The sequence below is a fragment of the Mauremys reevesii genome, linkage group 7 (assembly GCF_016161935.1).
Source record: "Mauremys reevesii isolate NIE-2019 linkage group 7, ASM1616193v1, whole genome shotgun sequence".
Lineage (NCBI taxonomy): Eukaryota > Metazoa > Chordata > Testudines > Geoemydidae > Mauremys > Mauremys reevesii.
Genome location: NC_052629.1, coordinates 56,208,165 through 56,233,751, shown reverse-complemented (window position 1 = coordinate 56,233,751; position 25,587 = coordinate 56,208,165). Strand labels below are relative to the sequence as shown.

Genomic DNA, 25,587 nt, shown 5'->3' with positions numbered 1-25,587 from the left:
CATACACAATTCCTGCGCTGATCAGAGAGGATGTTTGATATCTAAGCATGGATCTTGGAAAGACTGGTTGGTGATCTGTGACATTATCTAATTATTAATTATTATTATTATTAATGGAACTTTGTCAGACCTCTTCAGCTTTTTGCTGCAAGGACAGCTCTTCTGCTTTCTCTTTCTCTACCCTTTCTAGTTCCAGCTGAGCCTCCTCATGTTCTCGTTCCAGCTGAGCCTGCAGTCATTTTATGGAAGCAATATAACATGGACAAATTAAGAAAAAAAGGCGAACTACAGTAGGCTGACCTATGTTGGTGTTAAAGTTTGCAAAGCAGAGGTTTTATATATGTACTTTTTTTCAAGAGACAAGATGGGTGACGTAATATCTTTTATTGGACCAACTTCTGTTGGTGAAAGAGACAAGCTTTCGAGCTTGCACACCTCTTCTTCAGGTCTGGGAACTACTCGCAGTGTTACAACTACACCTCTACCCCGACATAACGTGACCTGATATAACATGGGTTTGCATATAGTGTGGTAACCCCGGGGCTCGGGCAGTGTGACTCGGGTCGCGCTTTAAAAGGCCCGGGGCTGCGGCTGCTGTGAGGAGCCCCGGACCCTTTAAATCACCGGCCCCGGGCCCTATAAATCACTGCTGGAGCCCTGCCACCACTACCCTGGAGCTGCAGCATCGGGGCTTGGCTGGTGATTTAAAGGGCCCGGGCTCCCCGCAGTGGCCGGAGCCCGGGGCTCTTTAAATCACCACTGGAGCCCTGCCACTGCTACCCCGGGGCTGCGGCAGCGGGGCTCAGCCGGCGATTTAAAGGGCCCAGGGCTCCAGCTGCTGCGGGGAGCCCCGGGCCCTTTAAATCACCATCGGAGCCCTGCCGCCGCCACCCCGGGGCTCCAGCAGCAGGGCTCAGGTGGCGATTTAAAGGGCCTGGGGCTCCCCGCGGCCGGAGCCTTGGGCTCTTTAAATCACTGCTGGAGCCCTGCTACCGCTACCCTGATATAACGGGGTTTCACCTATAATGCGGTAGGGATTTTTGGCTCCCAAGGACCGCGTTGTATCGGGGCAGAGGTGTAAATACAAGATGGAACAGATTGTTTAGCATAAGTAGTTAACATATTTCAAGGGAGCTTAAATTCATAACTAGACACTAAAAATCATGGACTGAATAGAGACACTAGATTTATGGCTTATTACAATGATCACCCACTTATTACAATGTTTGTTTTCTCCCCACTTCACCTTGAATGGTCCCTTGAAGTTTGTGTTAACTACTTATGCTAAACAATCTGTCCCATCTTTATGGCCCATCATTTCCAGTTTTTATTTTATTTATTTTTTCCTGGGCATGTATCAGTGTTTATTACTATAACAACAAAAAAAGCTGAAAATCAGTGCAAAAACTTTTACTAATTTTTCTGGGTAAATATTGGGATTTATTTTGGTGGACAGAAGGACGGGGGGAAAAGCATTCAACAGATTAATGCTTTCGTGAACAGAATTCAATGTGCTTTGCTGCAGAACTAAAACAGAACTCAAAACACAATGCCATCTCTGAGTTCAGGAAAACAATATATCGCTAATCCCCAAATAAAGCTTTTCATTTGAATAAGCAGTTTACTGTTGTAGACTTAGAACTATTAGACTATAAGTATTTACATTTAATAATTGGGCCCAATATTTTAAAATACTTATAAACACCCATTATGGGGTCCTTCAGTGTAATTTCCAAAAGTCCTGAGTAGTGTAGGCTCGCAGCAATTTTTTTAAGCAGTCTTTTCCCAGGCCCATTTTCCTACAGTCTTGGATGTAGCTGAATTTCAAAAATACTCTCTCCTCATCAGCTGAGCCAGGTGGGACACTGAGGATGCAAGAGACAGCATGGCTCAAAGTTGGACAGTCAGTGTGGTGGATTTTCCAGAATTCAAGAAGAGTGATGGAGTGGTTGTCTGTGGAAGGCACTGCCATATAGACACTTTCCAGTTTTGTATTTTCTTCATTAGAAGCCACAAAAAGGGAGATTATACAAGCATACTCTTTACATTTATCAGCTGAGGCCACACTTTTACTATGAGGGTCAAACAGCACAATGACTTTCCAGAATGATGATTCTCCCTGAAAAGCTGCAGGGGACACATTGCGAACATCAGGGGACGTATTGCGAGCTTCCCACTTCTTTGACAGCTCTTCGTAAAAACTTTTGAAAGCTTTCACAAGGTGGTCCTCCTGCACAGTGACTGGCAACGCAGACATGAAAAAATTTGTTTTTTTTCTGGAATCTCCCCAGATGTGCTTTTTTGAGAAAGTTCTGCAGAGATATTGTTAACCAGAATGCCAGACACCTCTGTATTAGACAGCTGTTAAAGAACTGGATTTCAATTTCTTCTGTGCTTCATGTAGCGGCTGAAGTGTTTCAATCAGGAATTTGAGTTTTTTACAAAGGCTTTGCCTAATTTCTTATATAGCTGCTTGAGATTTCAGCTTTTTGGCTTTTCCACTGTTGAACTCTTTGTGATCTAAAAGTTGCATTAATACACCTATTGCCTTCTGGACTCTCTGTGCAGCCAAATACAGACTAAACCATCTTGTCAGTACAACTGGAACTGAAATGCTGCATTCAAGTGCGATCTCTTTGCAAACATCATACTTTTTTTTTTATTTGAATGCTTGAAAACTGCACCAGCATCTATTACAGAATTTTTTTAATCAGCCATTTTGGGAACCCCTGTTGCATGAGAGACAGCAATGTGCAGCAGGTGAGCTGGGCAAGACAAACAAAGCAATTTAGGTTTTTCATTCAGCTTTACATCTTGTGTTAACTTCACGCAGTAAGAAGCTGAGTCAGAATTCACTGTAGCTCAAATCCTTCCAGATAAGTGCATATTCGTTAAAGTTTTACTGACACCAGCTGCAACTGTTTGACTGCTGACTTTACAAACTCCAGATCTGCCAAAATGAGTGCAGGCTTCTCCAAAACAAAATGAAAAATGAAAACAAAATCATGAGGATTAGCTGGTCGAGAACATCAGGCGATTCATCAAAAATCAAAGAACTAACTATATTTCCAGTCAACCTCCCTTTAATTTTGTTGGTCAGAGCATCATTATTCTCCTCCAGATATTTCTTGGTCATATTGATTGAATTTGGCAAAGATTTTTCTGCTGGACAGAAATTTCATACAAAGTCCTCCAAAGGATCTCAGCAAGGCTTAGCAGCTGCCCTGAAAAGCAGAGGGCATGTACAAATTCTCTTATTACATCGTTTTGATCTCGCTCTTTCTGCCGTGCCTGGACAAATGCTGATTCCAATGTTTGCTTGTTTCTATTTTCACCTTCTTGTTTTAGTCTTACTTGTCATTTGCTCTGCAAATGTTCTTTAATACAGTTTGCCTGAGTGTCAACTATGATGCCACACCACTTGCAGCACATACACTCAACTTCATCCTTTTCTCCCGTTTTGTTTATTTTAAATCTTTTGAATACTTCCTTATGTTCTGAATCATATTCTGATTTTCGTTTTCTTCCCATTTTAGTGTGTCAAATCTTTAAATCATTATCTAACAGCTTGAAATGGGTACAAGGTGAGTGTGAGATTCATCAGGACGTTCAGATGTGCATGCACTTCAGAGCTTGCGTGTAAGCCTGTTTGTTTATTGTGTGCATCTTCTAGACTAATATATAGCCTTACTTCAACAGGCAGCTTTATACACACAAACTAATATATTATCATAATACATATATCTCATGCAATGTACTGTATTTTCCTAATAAAACACGCTATTTTTATATGTTTTATTTATACAGAAAAAAACCAAATACTACTTTTTGAAAATACCAGAGATTTTTTCAGTAAAAACTGGTATAAACTGAAAATGAAGGGGCTTATCCATCTTGTATTTAGCTGTGACATTCTGGTTAAGTTTCCTAGACCTGAAGATGAGCTCTATGTAAGCTCGAAAGCTTGTCTCTCTCACCAATATAAGTCGGTTCAATGAAAGATATTATCTTACCCACCTCATCTCTCTAATATCCTGGAACTGACATGGCTACAACAACACTGCATACTTTTTTTTCACCATTTACAATGTATTTTATGCTTGAAAACATAAACATACAATAACTGAAATAATAAGAAGTTTAGATTTGTTGAAATATCAGGTGACTCAACAATCTTATCAGTTGTGGACCAGAATGGAGAGCAAGGTCTTTTAATTGTCAAAGGGAAAGCGGAATAGACAATTGAAGACCTTACCCTTCCATACCTCCCTCACACACTCTAATTAAAGGTCAAATCCAATGTCCATTTGAAGACAACTAGAACTCACAAGAATTTAAGACCCAGATTTTTAAAGGTGTTTTCGGTGCTACTGCATTTAGCGTTGCAATGTCTAACTCATTTAGGTGGCTAAATCTCATTTCAAAAGGGATTTAAGCACATAGGAGCCAAAATCTCATTGACAGTCTAAGGGGTTTAGGTTCCTAAATGCCTAATCTGTCTTGAAAATGAGATTTAGGCCCCTAAATCAGTTAGCTGTTGCAATGCTGAACGCATGAATGTCTACATACCTTTAAAAATCTGGGCCTAAGGTCTTTGCTGCCATAATATGTCAGAAATTGCATAATTTAAGTATACATAATGTTTTATTCATTAACACTTATGCTGGAGAATCAAATGCTGACAGCAAAAATCTTGTTTTATTTGCTGTCATATTTTGTGAAAATATATTAATAAACATGACCATTAAGTCCAAAAGTGGCATTCAGATGCCCTTTGGCCATATGCAGTCATGTAGAGCACATGCATGTTCCCAGAGGTAGTTGCTCAAAACTGTGACCCACTCACAACCAGTCCCTTGAAAAATTTGACTTTTCTGTGACAAAGCTGAGGGGAAAATTCATAACAAATAACTTATTTGATTAATTTAGCCTTTTCTTTCTTTGTGAGCCACATGCAGATATAACATCATATACTCATCTGTATTAATTATTTGAAATTAATTATTTGAAATTATTCAGCAAATAATTCAGTTTTCAAATTGTTAAATTGTAAATTAAAAAGTATAAAAATATACAATATGCAATTCATGCTATAACTTACACAACTAAACTAATGAGAGCAGCATGAGTTTAAAATTGTATATTTGATTGTCATATGCTTAGATTACACTGTTATGGTTAATTATGTAAGCAATCTCAATCTGGGAATGGCAACAGTACCATGTGATATACAAACGGGGCCATTTCAGACACTGCTCATTCAAACAGGTGGCTTCGGGTCATGGGGGGCAGAGGTCTGCTCTACCAAGGCCAGCTAGAAATGTGAGTGTAGTCTTTACTTCCCATGTTTCAGTTCTACATAATGTCACATACAAATGGTTTTATGCTGAAATAGCTCTACTGTGATGATAAATTGAGACATATGAAGAATCAGGACATCTCCTTAGCCCATGCTATCCCACACCACAGATTTTCCCTTCTTTTATTTAACAGGAAACCTCCATCCACTAATCCCGACTCTTTCCACAAACACACAATTTCTGGATACATTCACTATTACCTTCCCTTCCCACATGCAGATGTTAGAGCAGAGCAGTTGGGCAAAGTAACATGAAGAAGGTTACACATTAAGGCAGACATGCAAGTGGGGCCCAGTCAAATAATTGTGCAGTGGTTCCCTAGGTTTGCTTGAAGCTGCCCTTGTATGTAACTAACTAACACAGTATGAATTATGCAATTTATACTCAAATATACATCCTAAACATGTATTCTAAAAATATTGAAACATTCACTTTGCATGAACACTAGTAACAGTAATGCTCAAATGCTCACATAACATTTGTTGAAAGCAAACATGACAAAAATGCATACATGATCAAATCAAAATTCAACATCCAATTCAAACAAATATTTGCAACAAAACAAAAAAAAATTCTCAGCTCTAAATTCCACATAGGATAGGAGGCAACATCACAGATCAGGGAACCACAGTGGATGTGCTCCATGATCATACAATGGCAACCACTTGTAAAGTTGTGTGTGTGTGTGTAAATTACAGATTTGTTGATTGTCTGCCTCAATATAGGGAGCAGTCAACATCTACTGAGTACACCTACCATGTGCATGGACAGTAGGGCTGTCAAGCAATTAAAAAAATAATTGCGATTAATCGTGCTTTTAAACAATAATAAAATACATTTATTAAAATATTTTTGGAAGTTTTCTACATTTTCAAATATATTGATTTCAATTAAAACATAATACAAAGTGTACAGTGCTCATTTTATATTTATTTTTATTTCAAATATTTGCACTATAAAAAACAAAAGAAATAGTATTTTTCAATTCACCTCACAAGTACTGTAGTGCAATCTCTTTATCATGAAAGTTGACCTTACAAATGTAGAATTACATAAAAAATATAACTGCACTCAAAAATAAAGCAATGTAAAACTTTAGAGCCTAGAAAGTCCACTCAGTCTTACTTCTTGTTCAGCCAATTGCTCAGACAAACAAGTTTGTTTACATTTGCAGGAGAAAATACTGCCCGCTTCTTGTTTACAATGTCACCTGAAAGTGAGAACAGGCGTTCATATGGCACTGTTGTAGTCAGCATTGCAAGATATTTACGTGCCAGATGTGGGAAAGATTCATATGTCTCTTCATGCTTTGACCACCATTCCTAAGGACATGCATCCATGTTGATGACCGCTTCTGCTCAATAATGATCCAAAGCAGTGAGGACCAATGCATGTTCATTTTCATCGTCTGAGTCAGATGCCACCAGCAGAAGGTTGATTTTCTTTTTTGGTGGTTCGGGTTCTGTAGTTTCTGCATCAGAGTGCTGCTCTTTTAAAATGTCTGAAAGCATCTTCCACACCTTGTTTCTCTCAGATTTTGGAAGGCACTTCAGATTCTTAAACCTTGGGTCAAGTTCTGTAGCTATGTTTAGAAATCTCATATTGGTACCTTTTTTGCGTTCTGTCAAATCTGCAGTGTAAGTGTTCTTAAAACGAACATGTGCTGGGTCATCATTTGAGACTGATATAACATGAAATATATGGCAGACTGCAGGTAAAATACAGACCAGGAGATGTACAATTCTCCCCCCAAGGAATTCAGTCACAAATTTAATTAACCCACTATTTTTTTAACAAGTGTCATCAGCATAGAAGTATGTTTTCTTGAATGGTGGCCAAAGCAATTAGGGGCATACAAATGTTTAGCATATCTGGCACGTAAATAACTTGCAACTCCAGCTACAAAAGTGCCATGCAAACACTTGTTCTCACGTTCAGGTGACATTGTAAATAAGAAGCAGGCAGCGTTATCTCCTGTAAATGTAAACAAACTTGTCTGTCTTAGCAGTTGGCTGAACAAGAAGTAGGTCTGAGTGGACTTGTAAACTCTAATGTTTTACATAGCTTTGTTTTTGAGTGCAATTATGTAGTAAAAAAAAAAATCTACATTTGTAAGTTGCACTTTCATGATAAAGATATTGTACTACAGTACTTGTATGAGGTGAATTGAAAAATACTATTTTTTTGTTTATCATTTTTACAGTGCAGATATTTGTAATCAAGAATAATATGAAGTGAGCACTGTACACTTTGTATTCTTTGTTGTAATTGAAATCTATATATTTGAAAATGTAGAAAAATACCCAAAAATATTTAATAAAGTTCAATTGGTATTCTATTATGGTTTAACAGTACAATTAAAACTGCAATTAATCACAATTAATTTTTAATAGCAATTAATATTTTTAAGTTAATCGCATGAGTTAACTGCAATTGACCGCCCTAATTGACAGGCAACTATGCATAGTGAACGCCAGCACCCGACATGCCAATTGTAAGTTACTGATGCTTAGAGAAGCCTTAAATTGGGTATTCTTTGCCTCAGGGTTCTGCATTATTTAAGGAGATCATACTGCAAAATCAGTTTCCTTGCTTAGCCATGTTCTGGATGGTCATGTCACTTATTATTTGGCACAGATACTTTATGCAAGTCACATTATAGTGCTTTTATGCTGTGCTATTGTAACACTATTATACAGACATATGCAATATGTCAACCATAAGATACATATCTAGGCTGGTTCCAGTGTTATGAGTTAGGCTGTGAGTCTGTCGTGGAGGTCACCGAAGTCACGGACTGTGTGACTTTCAGGGACCTCTGTAGCGGCTGATGCAACTGGCCCGGGGGCCCCTGAACAGCTCAGGCAGCCCCTGGGCCCGCTGCACAAGCTGCTGCTGGGGCAGTCTCTGGCCACCATCTGCCTCCCCCAGCAGCAGCAGCAGCAGCAGGCGTTTGGGTGTGGGAAGGGGCTCAGGGCTGGGGGTTGGCATGTGGGAAGGAGTGAGGGCTCTGGGCGGCTCTTACCTCAGGGGGCTCCCTGGAAGTGGTGACATGTCTCTCCCTTAGCTCCTAGTCGGAGGCGCGCAAAGGCGGCTCTATGTGTTGCCTTCACCCACAGGCACCACCCTCGCAACTCCCATTGGCCGCAGTTCCCAGCCAATGGGTGCTGCGGAGCCAGCACTTGTGGAGCAGGCAGAGCGCGGAACTCCCTGGCCACCTCTGAGCCGAGGGACAGCCAGGGAGCCACGCGGAACCAGGTAGGGAGCCTGCCAACCCCGTCAAACCTCCTCCCACACCCAGCACCAGCGAGGGTCCTGGGTCACGCGCACCCCCACTCCTGAGCACCCACAGCACTACTGGGCTGCTCCCTCATCCCCCCATCCCTCCAGAGCACTCAAGATTTAGTCAGGGATATATAGTACAAGTCATGGACAGGTCACGGACATGAATTTTTGTTTACTCCCTCTGACCTGTCCATGACTTTTACTAAAAATACCTGTGAGTAAAACTTAGCCTTACTTATGAGGTGTCAATGCCACAGTATTATCTGCTAGACATTTTAATTATTTTTATTATTGACTATATTTTGCCATACCTGTTGCTCCTCTGCAAGTTTCTGCTGGATCATGAGTTCTTCTTCCTTCATTTTTTCTAACATTTCTAGTTCTTTCAGGGCCTCCTCACGCTCTTGCTCAAGTTCAGCCCTCTCCTGCCTCCTCTGTCATTGCAAGATATTGACAAATCAGAAACAAGATTAACTAATATTGGCTATATTCTCACTGAAGTTTGTGAAAGAGTAACAGTAATCATTTTTAAATGCAGAGAGATCCACCTGTTGTTCTTCATCTAAATTTCTCCTGTATTTGTAAATCCAGTATGCCAGGTACTCTATTGGGTCTATGGGCCGATGCTCTACCACTTCTGCAAGTCCCTTTGCCAAGCATATTCCTAGGCATCTCTTGAGGTATTCAGACTCCATTCACACCTCCTGAAAAATGTAAAGGAAGCAGACACTAAACAGTGATTGCCCATTTAAACCATATCAAATAGTTTAGCCAATGAATTCAGCCCTTTTTTTGTGAATGCTCTTTGAAGAGTTTGTGCATTGTATTAAAGACAGCGTTATCTAGTTCACAAGGCACTAGGTTAAGAGTCAGGATTCTCAGTTCTGCCACGACCTGCTGGATAACTTTGGAAAAGGTCATTTGTGTCGATTCCCGTCTCACCCCTTTGTCCATCTTGCCAATTTAGACCGCAAGCTCTTCAAGGCACAAACTTTCTCTCACTGTGTGAACAATGCCTAGCAGCAGGGGTCCCAATCTGAGTTGGGGGTCTATAGGCACTGAAGTATTACTAATAATAAATACTAATTTGCTCATTTTTTACAAGTGTTCAATACTTTGTGCATGAACATTTTATCACAGAGTTTTTGAGCTGGTTGCAATTAATATTTGCTATACATACTTTATGACCTAGTCATGTAAGTCACATGCTATTTGTCAGCTCCCTGATCAGATGGGCTAAACTTTATAAACTGGAATTCTCTTTTTTGTTCACAAATTATCTGTGAATATTTGTAAGTGTCAGACTAATGTGAGAGTAATTAAAACAGCTTTGCAACATGACTATGAGAGTAGTCCCAATACAAATGCTCTCATAAATAGATTTATTCATGCTAGGATTTGAGAGATTTTGCTTCCAGAAAGAATTCTTGTGAATAAAAGCTTGTTCTTCTGTGGCTAGGTGAATTAAAAGTCATGAATACAATCAAAACAAATTTGTAGGTTATATCCATAAAAATCTTCATTAATGCTGTGTTACTGACAAAGAGCGTGCACACATCTGATGTATTTTAATCAGAAAATGAAATGGACATGCACTTTCTGAAATAAATAATCTATATTATATGCCAGTATAGTATGATTTGAATAAAGCAGGAGACATCCCAGTCCTGTGCCTAACCACAATAACATCTTTAATTTACAAGCAAGCCTAGGCAGACCCTGGAAGTTGGTATGAACTTACACTGCCTAAGAAAGTACTTCACCCCAACTTTAGACATGCTCCCCTTTGCCAAAAGAGTGCCAATCTGCTAGATATTTTGAGAAAAACCATCATTCATAGAACATTTTTCTCAACTATGATTTACAGTGATTATTCATGAACTTGGCTTTTAATTTCCTCAGAATCTTAGACCCTCTGTCTTCTAACTATATTTGAAGCATATTAAAAGCAAATCAGACGAGGCTTGCTCTTGCTCCCATTGAAGTCAAAATCTCTGATTCGCCATTCATTCAGTTTGTAAAATAATATTTTACATAATATACTTCCCAGAATACCTTTGTTCTCCAGTCTAGTGAAGCACCACCATCGTCCATAGTTATACAGATAGTGAAATAATAAAAACAAGCTTTAAAATTTATTCTTACTGTATTCTGTTTATGTAAGGCCAGATTCTAAAATCTTACTTATGTTGAGTATAACCTTTCTCCACAAAAAAGTCCTATTGAGGTAAATGGGACTACTTGTTGAGTAAAATATTACTCAGTATAATTAAGGGTACTACAATCTATGTTGTACCAATTTCTTTACAATGTTATAACTTCTTGAAGGACATATCATTTCAGTTATTTTAAATGTTTTAACAATCTTTCTAACTAGATTACATTTAAGGAAACAACAAACTCTCTTAAACATGGCTCACGGTCAATTAGTTTTATAGAACTTCAGATGGTGATGCACAATGAGATATATATAACTCATCAATTCATAGAGAATTTATTACAATATGTACAGCGTAGCCTGTACAAGGGACCATACTTCTTTTACATCTGCCTGTATGTATCCAAAACAGAGAGTACAATTCTACTCCATTTGTTTCAAAATGTAATTTCCTTGAAGCAGTAGTTGCTTAATATAGTTTAGGAAATACTCACTTATCTCCAGTTACAATAGTACATGATCACTACAGTTTTCCTTATAGTGCTAAATTCTATTAGCTCTTCTCAAATAGTCCCAATTAGCTATTTTCTGTCCCTAAATACACACTTCACTGAATTCAATGTGGATTCCAAAGGAACCTAGAAGCTACTTAGAATTTAAATTATTTCTGTATATGATCTATTTAAGAAGAAGAAAACAGACCTACCTAAAGGCAAGTCACACAAATGCAGGAAGGAGAACTTGTTTGTGAGATCAGAAACATCACAGACTATTCCTTCCTTCTGGTCTCTTGCACAGATGCCCCTTAGGTATGCTTCCTGTTAAGTTCAAATCTTACTTTCTGGCACACTGGCATGTATCAGTGTTTTGTCACAATGCACCTCCATAGAATGCACATCTGAACACAGTTACCTCTTGAAGGTTCTATAGTTTCCTCTCACCTCAAAGGATTCTGCAACCCACTCTTCAAATATATTTACATTCTTGGCATGGTTTGTACACTTTGTTTTTGGGATGCTTGATTTTCTTGTTTAAACCATTTCTAGAACAAAAGAATAGTTAGGTATGAGACAAGTATAAATAGCATAAAAGACTTCATTTATGGGCATATGTCTCATCTCTGCTACTCATAAGATTAAAAATATATTCACTCCGAATGCAGGTTTTGTTTTCCTACAGCCTCATGTCAGCTAAGTTTTAAGCATGTGTATAAGTGTTTGTACAATCAGGACCCAATATATTACCACTATTACAATACTGTTATACTGTATAATAATGATATGACTATAACAATGATAATACTAACATCCTTGTTTTGGGATTTGTGTGTGAACACTGACCGAATATTGCTTATTGTCAGTACAGTACTGAAATCACGGTCTGTTTAGTATACGATTCCCAACGCTTTGGAAGTAATAAAAGATCACAGAAAAAAAATAATAGTTTGAATACACTTTCATTTTTAGTGTTAAACTTAGAACTCAAAATACATTTAGCTTTTTGCTATAATCTGCAAAATAACAGTTTTTTCTGAACCTTTTAGTAAGCACTGGCCCTTTACATATAGTTGAAGTAGAGGGTCAAACTGGAAAGCAAAAAATATATCAAGTGTAAAGAATATTTCTAATTTAGATACAAGGATAATAGCTCCCTTACAAATACTTAAGCACCATAAAAATGTAAAAGACCTAGTCAACATTTTATTTAGGCCAGGAGTATTCACAGTGCAATCTGTGGTGCGCTAAAACATAATTTAGGATTGTTCTCTTTGTATAAACAAAGAACGAGGACAGATCTGTCAGTTTTTAATGCTGGTGAATGGAGACGAAAAACGACTCTTTCCAGGAAGGTGAAAATGCAAGCAAAATTATGGTTGCCTGTATTTGTGTTTTGATTTTCAACAGCTGTAGCACCATCTAGCTTGGGCTACATCAGTGGTTTTCAATCTGTGGATCCCGGGGGCGGAGGGGTGTCCGCAGCCTATGCCTAAAATTTCCAAAGGGGTCCACACCTCTATTTGAAATGTTTAGGGGTCCACAAATGAAATAAGGTTGAAAACCACTGGGTTAGATGATTTGTTATGAACCAACACCATGACCCTGCTGGGTGGGGGGAGGCTGCTGGGAGACAGATGACCGGTAGCTGCGGCTGGTGCGTTGTTGCTATAAACGGACTGGAGGCGGTTTGGGAACAGGCGCGTGCTGCCCGCAGACGCACGGGAGGCCCATCGGCAGGGCAGAGCCACCCGCACGGGACCCCGGCCGCTCCTCGCGCCCGCTTCACCAGGGGAAACCGATTTGAAGGGTTCCCCCGCGCCACGGCGCCGCGCACAGACCAGAATCACTGGCGCGGAGCCGCACTGGGGACAAGGCCCGAGCTCATGCCCCCACCCCACTTCCCGGGGGGAGGCGCGACCCCCTGCTGCGGCCGGGGAGCCCTACCGGGCGCGTTCGCCAAGCAGCAGCGCAGCGCAGCGCAGCGCGTGCCACCGAACCGTGCGCGCGTGATGAGTAAACGGGCCTCGGCGGGCCAACGAGCGTCCCGTGTGGGGAGGGGGCGCTGGCCGTTGCTCCGACGCTTCGAGCAGCGCGCAGCCGCAGAGGACACCCCGCAGCGCGCGGAGGGGGAGCGTCCCGTCGCTAGGCAGCCGCCCGCGTGACCCGGGCGGTAGGATTGGTGGTGGGGTGGTGCGGGGGCTGTCACGTGAGTAAGGTGGCGGGATTAACCCCCTCGGGGCTGGGCAGTGGCAGAACATCGGCCCGGCCTGAGGGCAGCTCGCCTTGGAGAGCCGGGCACGGTGGGGTCCCGGCGTGTGGGCCGGACCGGGACGCGGCGGTGCCTGGCTCGGGGGGGCTGACCGCGCTGCGCCCACCCCTGGGCTGCGGCATCGCAGCAGGCACCTGGTGGGGTCAGCCCCGGGCGGGCAGGCAGCCTGGCTGGGGTGGGAGTGATGCGGGGCCCCCGCGTGAAGCACGGCGCGGGAGCCGGTCACCGTGTGTACAAAGGACTGGCCCGCCCCCCACACCCAGGGGTGAGTGACTGATCGTTACACAACAGGGACCTCCGCTACTTTAACTCTGTAATACCGGAGGCTGCTCATTGCGGTAGCTACCCATGGGGGGGGGGGGGGAGAGGAAGAGCCCCTGGGCTGTTCCTGAGAGGACACACTAACCTCAGTCACCTGGACAGTAGGGGGTCCCACTCAGACAGACGCCAGTGTACAAGACTTACTCCTGGTGGAATTCTGTGCCAAAAAATAAAAATTATGTGCAGTGTTTTAAAATTCTGCATATTTTATTTGTCAAAATAACAGTATAATTACACCAATTTTAATTATTATTGGTCATTTATTTCAAAATATCTGTCACCAAGTATGTCTGTGACAATACAGACAAGAAAAAATGATTCAGGAAATGTTTTTTGACAAATAGATTCCTTACTAGGCATGTTAATACAGAACTGAGTAATAATTCATTTAAACTACAATTCAGAACCATATTTACCACACCCCTCAGAAGCAAAGGCTTGGAGGACTCAGGGGTAATGGAGGAGCTGGGGGAGTAAATTGCTGGGAAAGAGCCAGGGTGTGAACTTGGAGGGTTGTGGGAGTGGGTGGGAAATGTGGGTATGGGTAGGAAAAGTATGTTTTTGAAGGTTTTTGAGGGGCGGGTAGGATTGTTAGAGAGCTATCCCCCTCTAGACCCTGGCTGATCCCTAGCATTTCCCATTCAGTCCAGCACATCTACCCCTGTCCCCATGTGTTCCCACACTCCCTATCCATGTGTCCCTCCACCCCCACTCAGTCTGCCCATCCCCATGTGGCTCTGTGCCCTCTTCCTCTGTCCCCAAGTGTCTCTGTGCCCCTACCTAGTCACTCCCTTGTCTCTATGTAGCTCTGCACCCCGTCCCCCATCACAATGTGGCCCTGCACCTCCCTCCCCCCTGTGGCCCTGTGCCTCCACTCCCATTCAACCCCTGCCCCAGTCTGTCCTCCCCAGCTAGCCCTTATGAGCCCCTGTCTGACACACACACACACACACACCCCAGCACTCCATGCTGTCTGTCTCCTGCTGTCTCATGACGTGGTCTGACAGGCGCTGCAAAGAAGGCAGGCTGTTTGTCTGCCCCAGCTGGCTGGGAGCTGCCGCTACTGTTCTTACACCACAGCACCCTGGTGGGCAGAAGGTGGAACTGCAGGAACATTTCGGTAGAAGCTTTTTTCTGCACAAAAAAATAAAAGTATGCACAGCTCGTTAATTATGCGCACACACAGTAGTGCAGAATTCCACCAGGAGTAAAGACTCAGTCTGAGGCCCAGTCCACACTAGGAATTTACATCACTATAGCTAAGTCTCTCAACGGTGTGAAAAATCCACCCCCCTGAGAAATGTAGCTATACCGACCTAACCCCTGATGTAGACAGCACTAGGTCAATGGAAGAATTGTTCCATCAACCTAGCTACAACCTCTCAGGGATGTGGATTACCTACACGAATGGAAAAATCCCTCCCCATTGGTTGAGGTAGTGTCTACACTGACGCATTATAGAGTTGTGCCGCTGTAACATTTAAATATAGACATCCTGTTAGGCTTTGCCTATGCTAGCACTTTTGTCAGAAAAACTTTTGTTGGTCCAGGGTGTGAAAAAACACCCCCCTGACCAACATAAGTTTCACCGACAAAAGAGCTGGTGTGGACAGTGCCATTGCCATGGCTGCCGCTTGGTAGGGGTGGTTTAATTATGCTGGTGGGAGAGCTTTCTTCCACTGGCATAGAGCAGCTATACGGGAGACCTTATATCGGCGCAGCTGCAGTGGTACAGCTATGCCGCTCTAAGGTCCATAGTGTAGACATAGCCTTAGTACTTAACTCCCATAATTGCCCTACACTGTCACTGCATTTTCAGTTTCTTATCGTTTACACTTTCTTCTGTAAAAGCCACTTACGCTGTCTAGATTAGCCTGGAAGCTTCTTTATAAATCCAACATTTTGTACTCTATTTGTGCAAAATGAAAACTAAGACTATTGCGTTTGGTTCAGTGCCATGCAGATTGTGCTAGTTAGGGCTACTGCAGATCCAGTAGGAATAAAATAATACTTAAGGAGTAATATTTTACCAAGATCGATACAGAATTTAATTAGAAGTGCAATACAGGGACTTTCACTTCTAGAGAACCAAGATGTTAGTAACCAAAAGTGGTTACCAGCGCATGTCTTTCCAACAGGCTATGTGAAATGAGTTGCTGGTATCACTGTGGTGATGTTCATCGCACAAAACCAACAACTCAGTTGCCACCTTTCTTAGCTGTGTCATTCAAGAATGTATTGGCCATTAAGGCTGAAATATTCCCTTACTACCAGAAATCGTTCCCCATGTCAGGGTTGAGATGTATCACCAAGGCAATGTAAACAGATTTGTATGACCACCAACGTCCATATGAAACCTTTTGTTAGTGCACATGTTCTCACTCAATAATGTCTAAAACATTTCAGTTAATATATTGGTGCAGCGCTTGGTGGAAGATAAGAATGGATACAGAGTACCTCAAGAAATGCATAGGAAAATGCTTAGCTGAGGGACTTGCAGAGGTGGCAGAGCATCGGCCAGCAGACCCAATTAATTATCTGGCATACTGGCTTTACAAATACAAGAAAAAATTAAATAAAGAAGAAGAGGTGAATTTCCTTTCTTTTTTAAAAAAAATCTTTTTTGACATTTAATCCCAACATGGCTGATTTTAGTTTCCATATTTTGTCATTGGTCAACATCATAATTTTTCTGCAATGCTAGAGGAAGGTAGAGAGGGACCAGCTGATACGAGATCGTGCAAAGGCCCTGATAGAACTGGAAATGGTACAAAAACTGAAAGCAGAAGAGCTCCTGATCAAGCAGAAAACTGAAGCACATTATCAGGTCTGGCAGAATTTAATCTTGTATACTACATTTTAAAACTGAAATCTTATTATCTTTACATGCTTAAGAAAATTGAATCTTAATACACAGCGTTCTTAATCTAATAATGCAGTAGTTTTCATCAATTTTTTTTTAATATTAAAAAATTAAGCCTCACAATTCTCCTGTAATTAGCATAGATAGGTAAATAATTTTTATCCCCATTTTGCAGACAAGAGATAAGGAATTCTCACCGTGTCCCCAGTTACCTGCCTAAGAGGGAAATTTAGATTATAATCCAACAGCTCATATTTATATTCTTCATCCTTGCAATGTCCAGGCTTACTCATATTGTCAGTTCCCTATCCGCTGTGTCACAAGTCATAAAAGCAGTTTGTCTACATTGGGAAATCTTTTCTAAACATTGGTAACATCGGTCCTGTTTCATCAGTGGTAGACACATTAGAAGTCCTAGTATAAAGAGACTGCCAGCATTTTGAATACCATGTCAAAATCACAGCTGACAAAATTTATGGATGATTCAAAGATTGGCAGAGTGGTAATGATGAGAAAGACAGGGCATTCATGCAGTGATCTGCATCACTTTATAAACTGGGCCTATTCAAACAAAATGCATTTTAATACAGCCAGCTGCAAAGTTATACATCTAGGACCAGATAATTTAGGGCAGTGGTTCTCAAACTGTGGGTCGGGACCCCAGAGTGGGTCTTCATTCTGTTTTAATGGGGTTGCCAGGGCTGGTGTTCAACTTGCTGAAGCCAAAGTCTGAGCCCCACCACCCAGGGCTGAAGCCGAAGCCTGAGTGCTTCATCCTTGGGCAGCAGGGATCAGGCTTCAACTTCAGCTCTGGTGGCAGGGCTCAGGTTACAGCTCCCCTGCCCAGGGCCAAAGCCCTCAAGCTTTGGCTTCGGCCCCACTCCAGGGAGGCGGGGCTTGGGCTTCGGTCTCTCTACCTGGGATCGTGTAGTAATTTTTGTTGTCAGAAGGGGGTCGCAGTGCAATGAAGTTTGAGAAACCCTGATTTAGGCTATACCTACAGAATGGTGAACTGTATCCTGGGAAGCAGTGACTCTGAAAAGGATTCAGAGGTCACAGTCGATGAGTAACTCAACATGAGCTCCCAGTGCAATGCTGTGGCAAAATGGACCAATGTAATCCTTGGATGTATAAATGGGAGTAGTGAGAAGGAATAGGGAGGTGATTTTTACCTCTGTATGAGGTATTTGTGTGCCAGATATGACAACACTGCAAACATTTCTGGTGCCCATATTTTAAAAAGAATGTTGCAAAATTGAAGAGGGTGTAAAAAAAAAAGCCACAACAATGATTTGAGGGCTTGAGAAAATGCCTTACAGTGAGAGATTTAAAGAGTGCAATCTGTTTAGCTTATCAAAAAGACTTAGGCTATGTCTACGATAGCACTTTTGTCGGTAAAACTTTTGTCATTCAGGGGTGTGAAAAAAACACATTCCTGACTGACATAAATTTCACTGACAATAGCACTGATGTGAACAGCTCTCCCATCAGATCAGATTAGGCAGCCTTCTGTCAACCTGATTATGTCAGTGTCTACACTACAGCCTTCCTCCCACCAATGCCCTACTACTCAAACATAATAACTCCACCTCCACGAGAGGTGTAAGGCTTATGTTGGTGTAATTCAGTAGTTCTCAAACTTTTGCACTGGTGACCCCTTTTCACATAGCAAGCCTCTGAGTGCAACCCCCCCTTATAAATTAAAAACACTTTTTTAATATATTTAACACCATTATAAATGCTGGATGCAAAGCAGGGTTTAGGGTGGAGGCTGACAGCTCGCAACCCCCTGTGTAATAACCTCATGACCTCCTGAGCGGTCCCTACCCCCAGTTTGAGAACCCCTGGTGTAGTTAGAGTGACATAGTGTCTGTGTAGACAATGTCCCTTACATTGGCTGTCTTGTCAATTTCTTGACAAGACAGCTGGGCAGATAGAGCCCAGCTACCCCCTGGTCCCTGGGAGAGCTGGGCTGCTGAACCCTGCTCCTGGCAGACCCCATTCCCAGCTGGGAACCAGGGCGAGAAGAGGAGGCAGCTTCGGACTCCACTCTCATCTGTGAGCCATCCCTTGGAGTGGGCTGGGGCTGAGAGCCAATAAGAATAGGCTGATTGGGAAGGCAGCCACAGCTGGGGCTACACAGCTGGCCCTATAAAAGGGCTGTGAGCCAGGAACTGAGTCTCTTTCTCTCCAGCCTTGGAGGGAGAAGGACCTGGCTGCCTGGGAGCTCAGGGAGCAAGGCAAGGCAAGGCAAGGCAAGGCAAGGCGAGCTCCAGCCTGGTAAATCCTCAGGCTGCAGGCCTTGCTAAAAGGCCAAAACAGGTAGTGGGGTTGCAGAGGCTGCAGCCTGGGCTTAGGCAGAAGCAGCTGGTCCGACCCCCTTGCCAATGATGAGTGGCCTTTACAGACTGCAGTTTGTCCCTGCTGAGATGAGAAACCCGAGCTTCTCTCTTCCTCCCCCCCCCCCCCCCCGCCTCCTTCAGGTGAGGATGTGCACCATCGACCCAAGGACAGTAGTGTGGATATACAGCCACCACAGTAATTACTGTGGTGATGCAAGTCAACCTAATATAGGTCGACTTAGGTTTGTAATGGAGACATACCCTTACTGTTAAAAAATATAGAAAAATATTCTGTATAGGGCTAATCCTGCTCCCACTGCAGTCAATGGCAAAACCTCATTGGCTTAACTGGGAAAGAGATGAGACATGTAGTCTGTCTGTTTCTCTTTTTGTTTGTTTGAATCAAATGTAACTTTTACCTTAGAAGATAATTATTGAACAGTATCCAAGAAAGATGACAGCAGAACTGACCACCAAGTCTGGAACCTCTAATTTGGCAATGGTTGTAGAGGATGATGAGGACTATTATTTAGAGTAAGTATTATACCTAGCAATACAAATAATGTCTAAACAGTTTTTCTCACCACATGTTCTAAACAGTCTTACTGGCTCCATTCATACGTACTACAGTTAACGTTCCTTCGGACTCAACCTGCTTTGAAAAAGTGAGTTGACGTATACCACTAGACAGCCACCAATCTTTAGTCAAATATAGAATGACTTCAGAAAACTCTTTTTTATGTAAATACATTTGTGTTTTAGATATAACATGATTTGTCCATAAAAATGTTTTTCTATAAAACAAGAAAACTTATTGCAACAAACAAGTAAAAGACAATCAATTTTTAATCTGCCAGGGAAACAATATGCTGGAAATGTGCTGCTTTTTTCAGTTTAGTTAAGGAATAGAATTTATCATAGTTTTGCTATTTGTGGGACTTACATTATGAACCAGTTTTTAAAAAGAGAAAATATTCCTGGAAGAATTTTAATGTGAGAAAACCCAGCTAAACTTGAATAAAAGCCATGTATTTAACAAAAAAAAAAATCACAAAGGTAATTTAAGTTTTGCAGCCAAATGTCTGTGTGTCTTTTTAAGTAATGTTGTGCCGTGGCCTGATTAAAGTTAGGAATTTCCAAAGTAAGGTAGTCTGACTCTATCTCCTTATCTATTAATTGCCTAGCTCGTATTCATACACACCCCTGAACAGTGTCACTGCAGTGCAGGCTCTTTGTGAACATCCGTAGTTCTGTTGCAGGTGGAGGGCTGATGATATGCCTTTTTAAACAGGAGCGATACCTTATGAGTGTAACAAAATTGTAGTTTGAAGCAGAAGCCGTAGCATGATACATCTGGCAAAAATCAACACCTGGGACCGTGGACTAATCTCTTAAATCACTGCCATGGATGGTATCTACACTCACAGATGTATGTCTCTAGTTGGTGGTCGGAAGGAGTTAAGGGAGGGAAAACCTGACCTTAAATAGAATCTATACACCTTCATCCAAAAAGAAATGGAATATGTATTCAATAACCACACAGCTATACAAGAGTGATAAAACAAGGGTTGAAAATCAAATTATATATTGCCAAATGAAGAACAGTCATAGTTTGCGATTGAGTGGACAATATTATGTGAGTAGAAAAGAAACTGGATAAATGTACTGCATACTGACAAAATAAACTCATGTACACTGATTGGCTGTGAACTAGAGTTCCTTGTGCAACAAAATTTATCTGTTGGAGTCATGAAGGTACCTCTCCAGAGCATATCAGAAATTAAGGACGCAAATAAGATGTTTGCTGTGTTTTTTAAAAAGCAACAAACTGTTCTAGCTTAATGTTAACCTCTGCAATTCACTGTCACAAGAAGTTCCTTCTCCCATCTGGTCAGAGAAGCTGCTTGAGTCCCACAATCCTGCTGACATTAGAAGCATTTCCTGTTTCCATCTTTCAAGGGAGCTGGATAGTTACAGTGAAAATAAATGGAGAAAATCTTGGACTTAAAAGAGGATTGTGCAAAATCCATTCCTTTCCTCCTCTCTGAAAACAAAAGCAACCTATTTTTTGGGTTTTTCTTTCTCTTTCCTGTCTCACTCTGAAATATTTACAGGAGCATAACATATATGTGAAAGGTTTTTAGATAGTAAATGCATTAAGTTTTAATTTCAGCACATGAATGAAAACTTTATTTTAAAAAGTTTAAAGTGATAAGAACAACAAATTTCTTGTTATACTTGTTATGAAACAATAAGAAAGTTGTAGCATTAGGTAAAAGCCTAGAAGATGAAGGCAAAAGGGTGGTAATGTTGGTGCCCTGGGAAAGGGGTAAATGGCTAGTGGGTGAAGTCACTTGTCATTGGATATTGAAGAGAGATCAGTGAGTGAAGTTATAAACTATTAGGTAGAGGGGGACTTGGTTTGCTAAAATTCAGAAATGTCAGATGTCCTGTCCACATTTTAAAAACATGGCTAAATAAAGCTGGCTGGCTAGCTCAACTTTCTTTGTCTTCACAGTGTTGAATTCACAAGGTAATTGTTTCTAACTGTGGAAAATGGAATAGTTGATATTTAATACCGTAAATGAGTGATTAAATGATGTTTGGTAATCAATAAACATTATCTGACTCAACATACTTAATATGAAAGAAAGACAAGGTGCGTGAGGCAATATCTTTTATTGGACCAATGGTTGGTGAGAGAGATGCTTTTGAGCCAGAAAGGTGGTCTTCAGGTCTGGGGGCAGGTGTACATTTAAAACACTGCATTGGCGCAGCTGTGCCACTGTAGCACTTAAATGAAGATGCTCCTATGCTGACAGGAGAGTGAATCAGCATAGTTAATCCATCTCCACAAGAAGCAGTAGCTATGCCGATGGGCGAATCCCTCCCGCCGACACAGCGCTGTCTACAACGGGTCAGGTCGGTATAACTACATTGCTCAGGAGTTTGGATTGTACTACTGATGTAGTTATACTGATATAAGTGTGTAGTGTAGACATGGCCTGGCAAAGCTACTCTGAGGGCAAGTCTACATTACAAAATTAAGTTGACATAAATTAGGTCGATGTACAGCCACCGCCATAATTAAATTGCTTTTTCATATCCACACTACACTCCTTGTTACGGCGGTGCGCATCCTCACCAGGAGCCCTTGTACCTGTTTAACTGTCAGTGTGGGGCACTGTGGGAAAGGTTCTGAAAGGCATCAACAGTTGCTGTAAACAATGCAGTGTCTACACTGACACTGGATTGACCTGTCAACCTAAGCCTCTTAAGGAGGTGGAGTTAAGTCGGTGTAGTAGGTGAGTTACATCGGTTGGAGCTACATTTTAATATAAATGCTTACAGAGTTAGGTCAACATAACCTAACTCTGTAGTGTAAACCAGGCCAGAGTCATAGCACAATTGCAAGGTGGAATAGATAGTGTAGTGTAAGTAGTTAGCTCATATTGTAAGGGACCATTCTAGAGTGACCCGTTAACACCCCTGCAGTCATAGGACAAAAAGAGGGAGTTAATGGGTTACAGATTGTTGTAATAAGCCATACATCCAGTGTCTCTATTCAGTCCATGATTTTTAGCGTCTAGTAAAGTTATGAATTTAAGCTCCCTGCCTTGTCTTTTGAGGATGAGGACTGATAGGTCAGAAAGAGAGTGATCACTTTGTGAAAAATATTTATCCACAGGTGATAGGGTGTTTTGTCTTATCATTCACCTTTGTGAGTTAATTCAAGAGCATGGTGATTGTCTGGTTTCACCTGCATAGTTACTATTGGGGCATTTAGTGCACTGTATGAGGTTTACCACATTATGATAGGCATGTGTAGGATCCATGGATCTTCAAAGGTGTGTTGTGGCGGGTGTTGACCATTGTAGCAGTGGAGATATGTCTGCAGGTTTTGCATCTGTTGTGCTGGCAAGGTCTGGTGCCACTTTGAGTTGGTGTGTTCTTGTCTGTGGGGAGCTGGCTCCTGATAAGCTTGAAGAGGTTAGGGGTTGTTTGGAAGCCAGAAGTGGAGGCTCAGAAAAAATTTATTTCAGGATGGGGTCCCCATCAAGTATGGGTTGTAGTTGTTTGATGATACCCCAATATGGATTCCAGTGTGGTGTGAAGGGTGACAACTAGGTTTGTGGTCAGAGAGGGTTTTATTTCTGTATTGAAGGATGTTTTCTTGGGGTATTTGGGTGGCCTCTTCCATAATTCAATCTACTTCTCTGGTGGAGTGTCCTTGTTTGGTGATGGCAGTTTTAAGTGCGTTAAGGTCTATATCCTGGACTTACTCTTCGCAGCATATTCTGAATGCTTGGCTGTAGGTAACAGATTTCTTGATGCATATAATATGAAAGAAGTAGTAGAAAAATAAAGACACAATGGAATGAGAAAATAAACAAATAATTCTTACAAAGTTAAATATAAGCATTGTCAAGAGTTAAGTAACTAGATAGGATTTGTGCTCATCTCAGAGAGTGCAGAAAATTGTAGGTGGAGGTGGTTAGTTATTCTCCAGGAATGAGTGCCATTGAATGAAACTTTGTCAATTGAAGTAGAAGAGCAGAACGTTGATCTGCAAGTGAGAGATTTTCAGTGCCATCATCAACTAAAGGTAGTGGCAATGATGATTTAAGTCCCCATTCCAGGCCTTTGAGCAACACCTCAACAGTGTTTTCTATGAATCACAAAATGATTTTTATAGGGATATTTGGCTCCAAAAGGAGAACTAAGGATCACATAGATGTGATTTAACCATACACTAAACCCAACTGTTGCATATAGGTACAAAATGTAAGAGATGAATGTATTAAAATTCATGAATGAAATTAAATTGTTCATGCCTACTTGCTTATAGAAAAGTAACAGTATTCTTTGCCTGCAACTCTTTGCTTATCATTTCATAATTGTAAAAGAATTACTCCATGTCATTGTAAACTTGTGGAGTAATTCTGTTTGTTTCAAGTGTTAGCTCTTGTACAAGTAAGGGCTGATGGTGTTTGGCTAGATCCTGGCACAGAGCAGACAAGCTACTGCAGTGTTCCTCACTCTGATCTGTCAATTCACCTCAGCCCTAACTTGCTGCTTATTTATTATTTTTCCAGCTCTGATACTCGCCTGGTCAAATACTCCCAAGTGTGCTAGATTATGGGTACATACTAGATTTCTGGTACAGTCAGATTTACTTCACAGATTAAGTTGTGGGGCAAAATGCTCTTGAAAGCTTTGATTGTACCCTAATTTTGGACCTCCAGAGACTGCTAAAAATCACTGAAAAAAGAGAATCAATGAATAAACAGTAATCCTGCCTTTTAGATATTATAAATCATTCTTCACTTGTGGAAATTAAATATTACAAAACAGATAATAATGTGATTTGATTATGTTGCCAAAAAGTGTATTTGTTTATGTTTGTACAGAAAAATTCATTCTTTTCATACATAGAAGGGGGGTAAGGAGAACGTTGTGGACATTTTGGCAGATGGTAAAGCTGTTGAAACAAACCAGGAACCATCAAGGGACAAACCTGACAGGGAAGACTACTCAATACATGAATGAGAGTGAGCTGAATGAATCACTAACAGTACATCTCATGAGGAAGCCTCAAATGAACACTGCAAGCAAAGATTCCATAAAGCTTTCTGAGATGACTGGTAGAATACAGCAAACCTAGGAATGAATAAGACATGCAAACCAAAGACACAGTAGTTCCACATGACAAATATGAATCCGGTGAAGAACTGAAATTAATATAAAGACAAAAAATAAGGTATGAGAATTGACTAAATTATCTTCCTATTGTGTACGGTGCTCTGGAAATGAGTAGGAAAGAGTCTTCCTTTCTGTTCATGATGGTCCACAGATACTAAGGCCCTGATCCTGAAATGTAATATGTGTGTGCAGCCTGGTGTCTGTATTTGCATGGGAAAGTAAAATAAAGTTTTTTCTTTAAACTTTCTGTACCTGTTGCATCCTACACCACCTATTATATTGATTTTTTTTTAAATATGTCCTGGGAAATATGACACTACTAATTTTATACTGATATTTAATGGATCCAATTTGATTACTGTATCTGTAATTGCTAATTTTGGAAATAGTGCATCCTTTTAAGAACACCTTCTTAAAGTGACAGATATTACTAAATCTCAGTCACAAAGCAAATGAAACTGGCAACTTTACATTTTGCCTATGAAACAGTATCCTGGATTTCTAGTTAAATAATTGAATAAAATATCTTCTGAATAAGTGCTACTGCTAAATTTAGAATTCTGCTTTGAAGTTTTTAATAAGGTTTTAACACAGCTTCTATGGCCGATCATATTTTAAAATCTAGGTTATTAAAAGCTATTTTATCCTGTATGTTCAGTTAGTTTATAGGTTTTTTACAGTTATGCATACTTTGGATCCAATTTGAATGAGGGAAGTGTCAAAGATCACGTTTTCTTGTATGTATTCAGGAGGCCATCAAAATAATTTGGATCAAAAGTTGTTGGGGTC

General features: G+C 41.1%; 2 protein-coding genes across 9 annotated transcripts in view; one reads left to right on the top strand and one right to left on the bottom strand.

Moving 5' to 3' along the window:
• Nucleotides 1-13,385, bottom strand: part of DYDC1 (DPY30 domain containing 1) — a 16,591-nt gene extending 3,206 nt beyond the window's left edge. Inside the window, exons 1-5 of one of the 4 annotated variants that reach the window (XM_039481375.1) lie at nt 13,245-13,385; nt 11,745-11,845; nt 9,194-9,349; nt 8,957-9,079; nt 131-229 (exon numbers count right to left, since the gene is read on the bottom strand). In XM_039481375.1, coding sequence (XP_039337309.1) covers nt 131-229; nt 8,957-9,079; nt 9,194-9,340 — 369 coding nt within the window. In that variant the 5' untranslated portion in view covers nt 9,341-9,349; nt 11,745-11,845; nt 13,245-13,385. Of the gene's footprint in view, nt 1-130; nt 230-8,956; nt 9,080-9,193; nt 9,350-11,509; nt 11,662-11,744; nt 11,846-13,138 lie in introns of those variants that run through there. The other 3 variants (XM_039481377.1, XM_039481376.1, XM_039481378.1) reach the window with 3 other exon arrangements.
• On the top strand, nt 13,380-25,587 carry LOC120368804 (DPY30 domain-containing protein 1-like). 5 transcript variants are annotated; one of them, XM_039481365.1, is made up of 5 exons: nt 13,380-13,506; nt 16,297-16,479; nt 16,595-16,717; nt 19,520-19,629; nt 24,532-25,299. In XM_039481365.1, exons 2-5 carry the CDS (start codon nt 16,333-16,335, stop codon nt 24,758-24,760), a joined length of 609 nt encoding a protein of 202 aa, XP_039337299.1. In that variant the 5' UTR covers nt 13,380-13,506; nt 16,297-16,332; the 3' UTR covers nt 24,761-25,299. The 5 variants fall into 5 exon arrangements, with proteins under 5 accessions (XP_039337299.1, XP_039337301.1, XP_039337298.1 ...); XM_039481367.1 differs by lacking the exon at nt 13,380-13,506 and adding an exon at nt 13,514-13,834 and having other exon boundaries at nt 24,507-25,587; XM_039481364.1 differs by lacking the exon at nt 13,380-13,506 and adding an exon at nt 13,514-13,834 and having other exon boundaries at nt 24,532-25,306.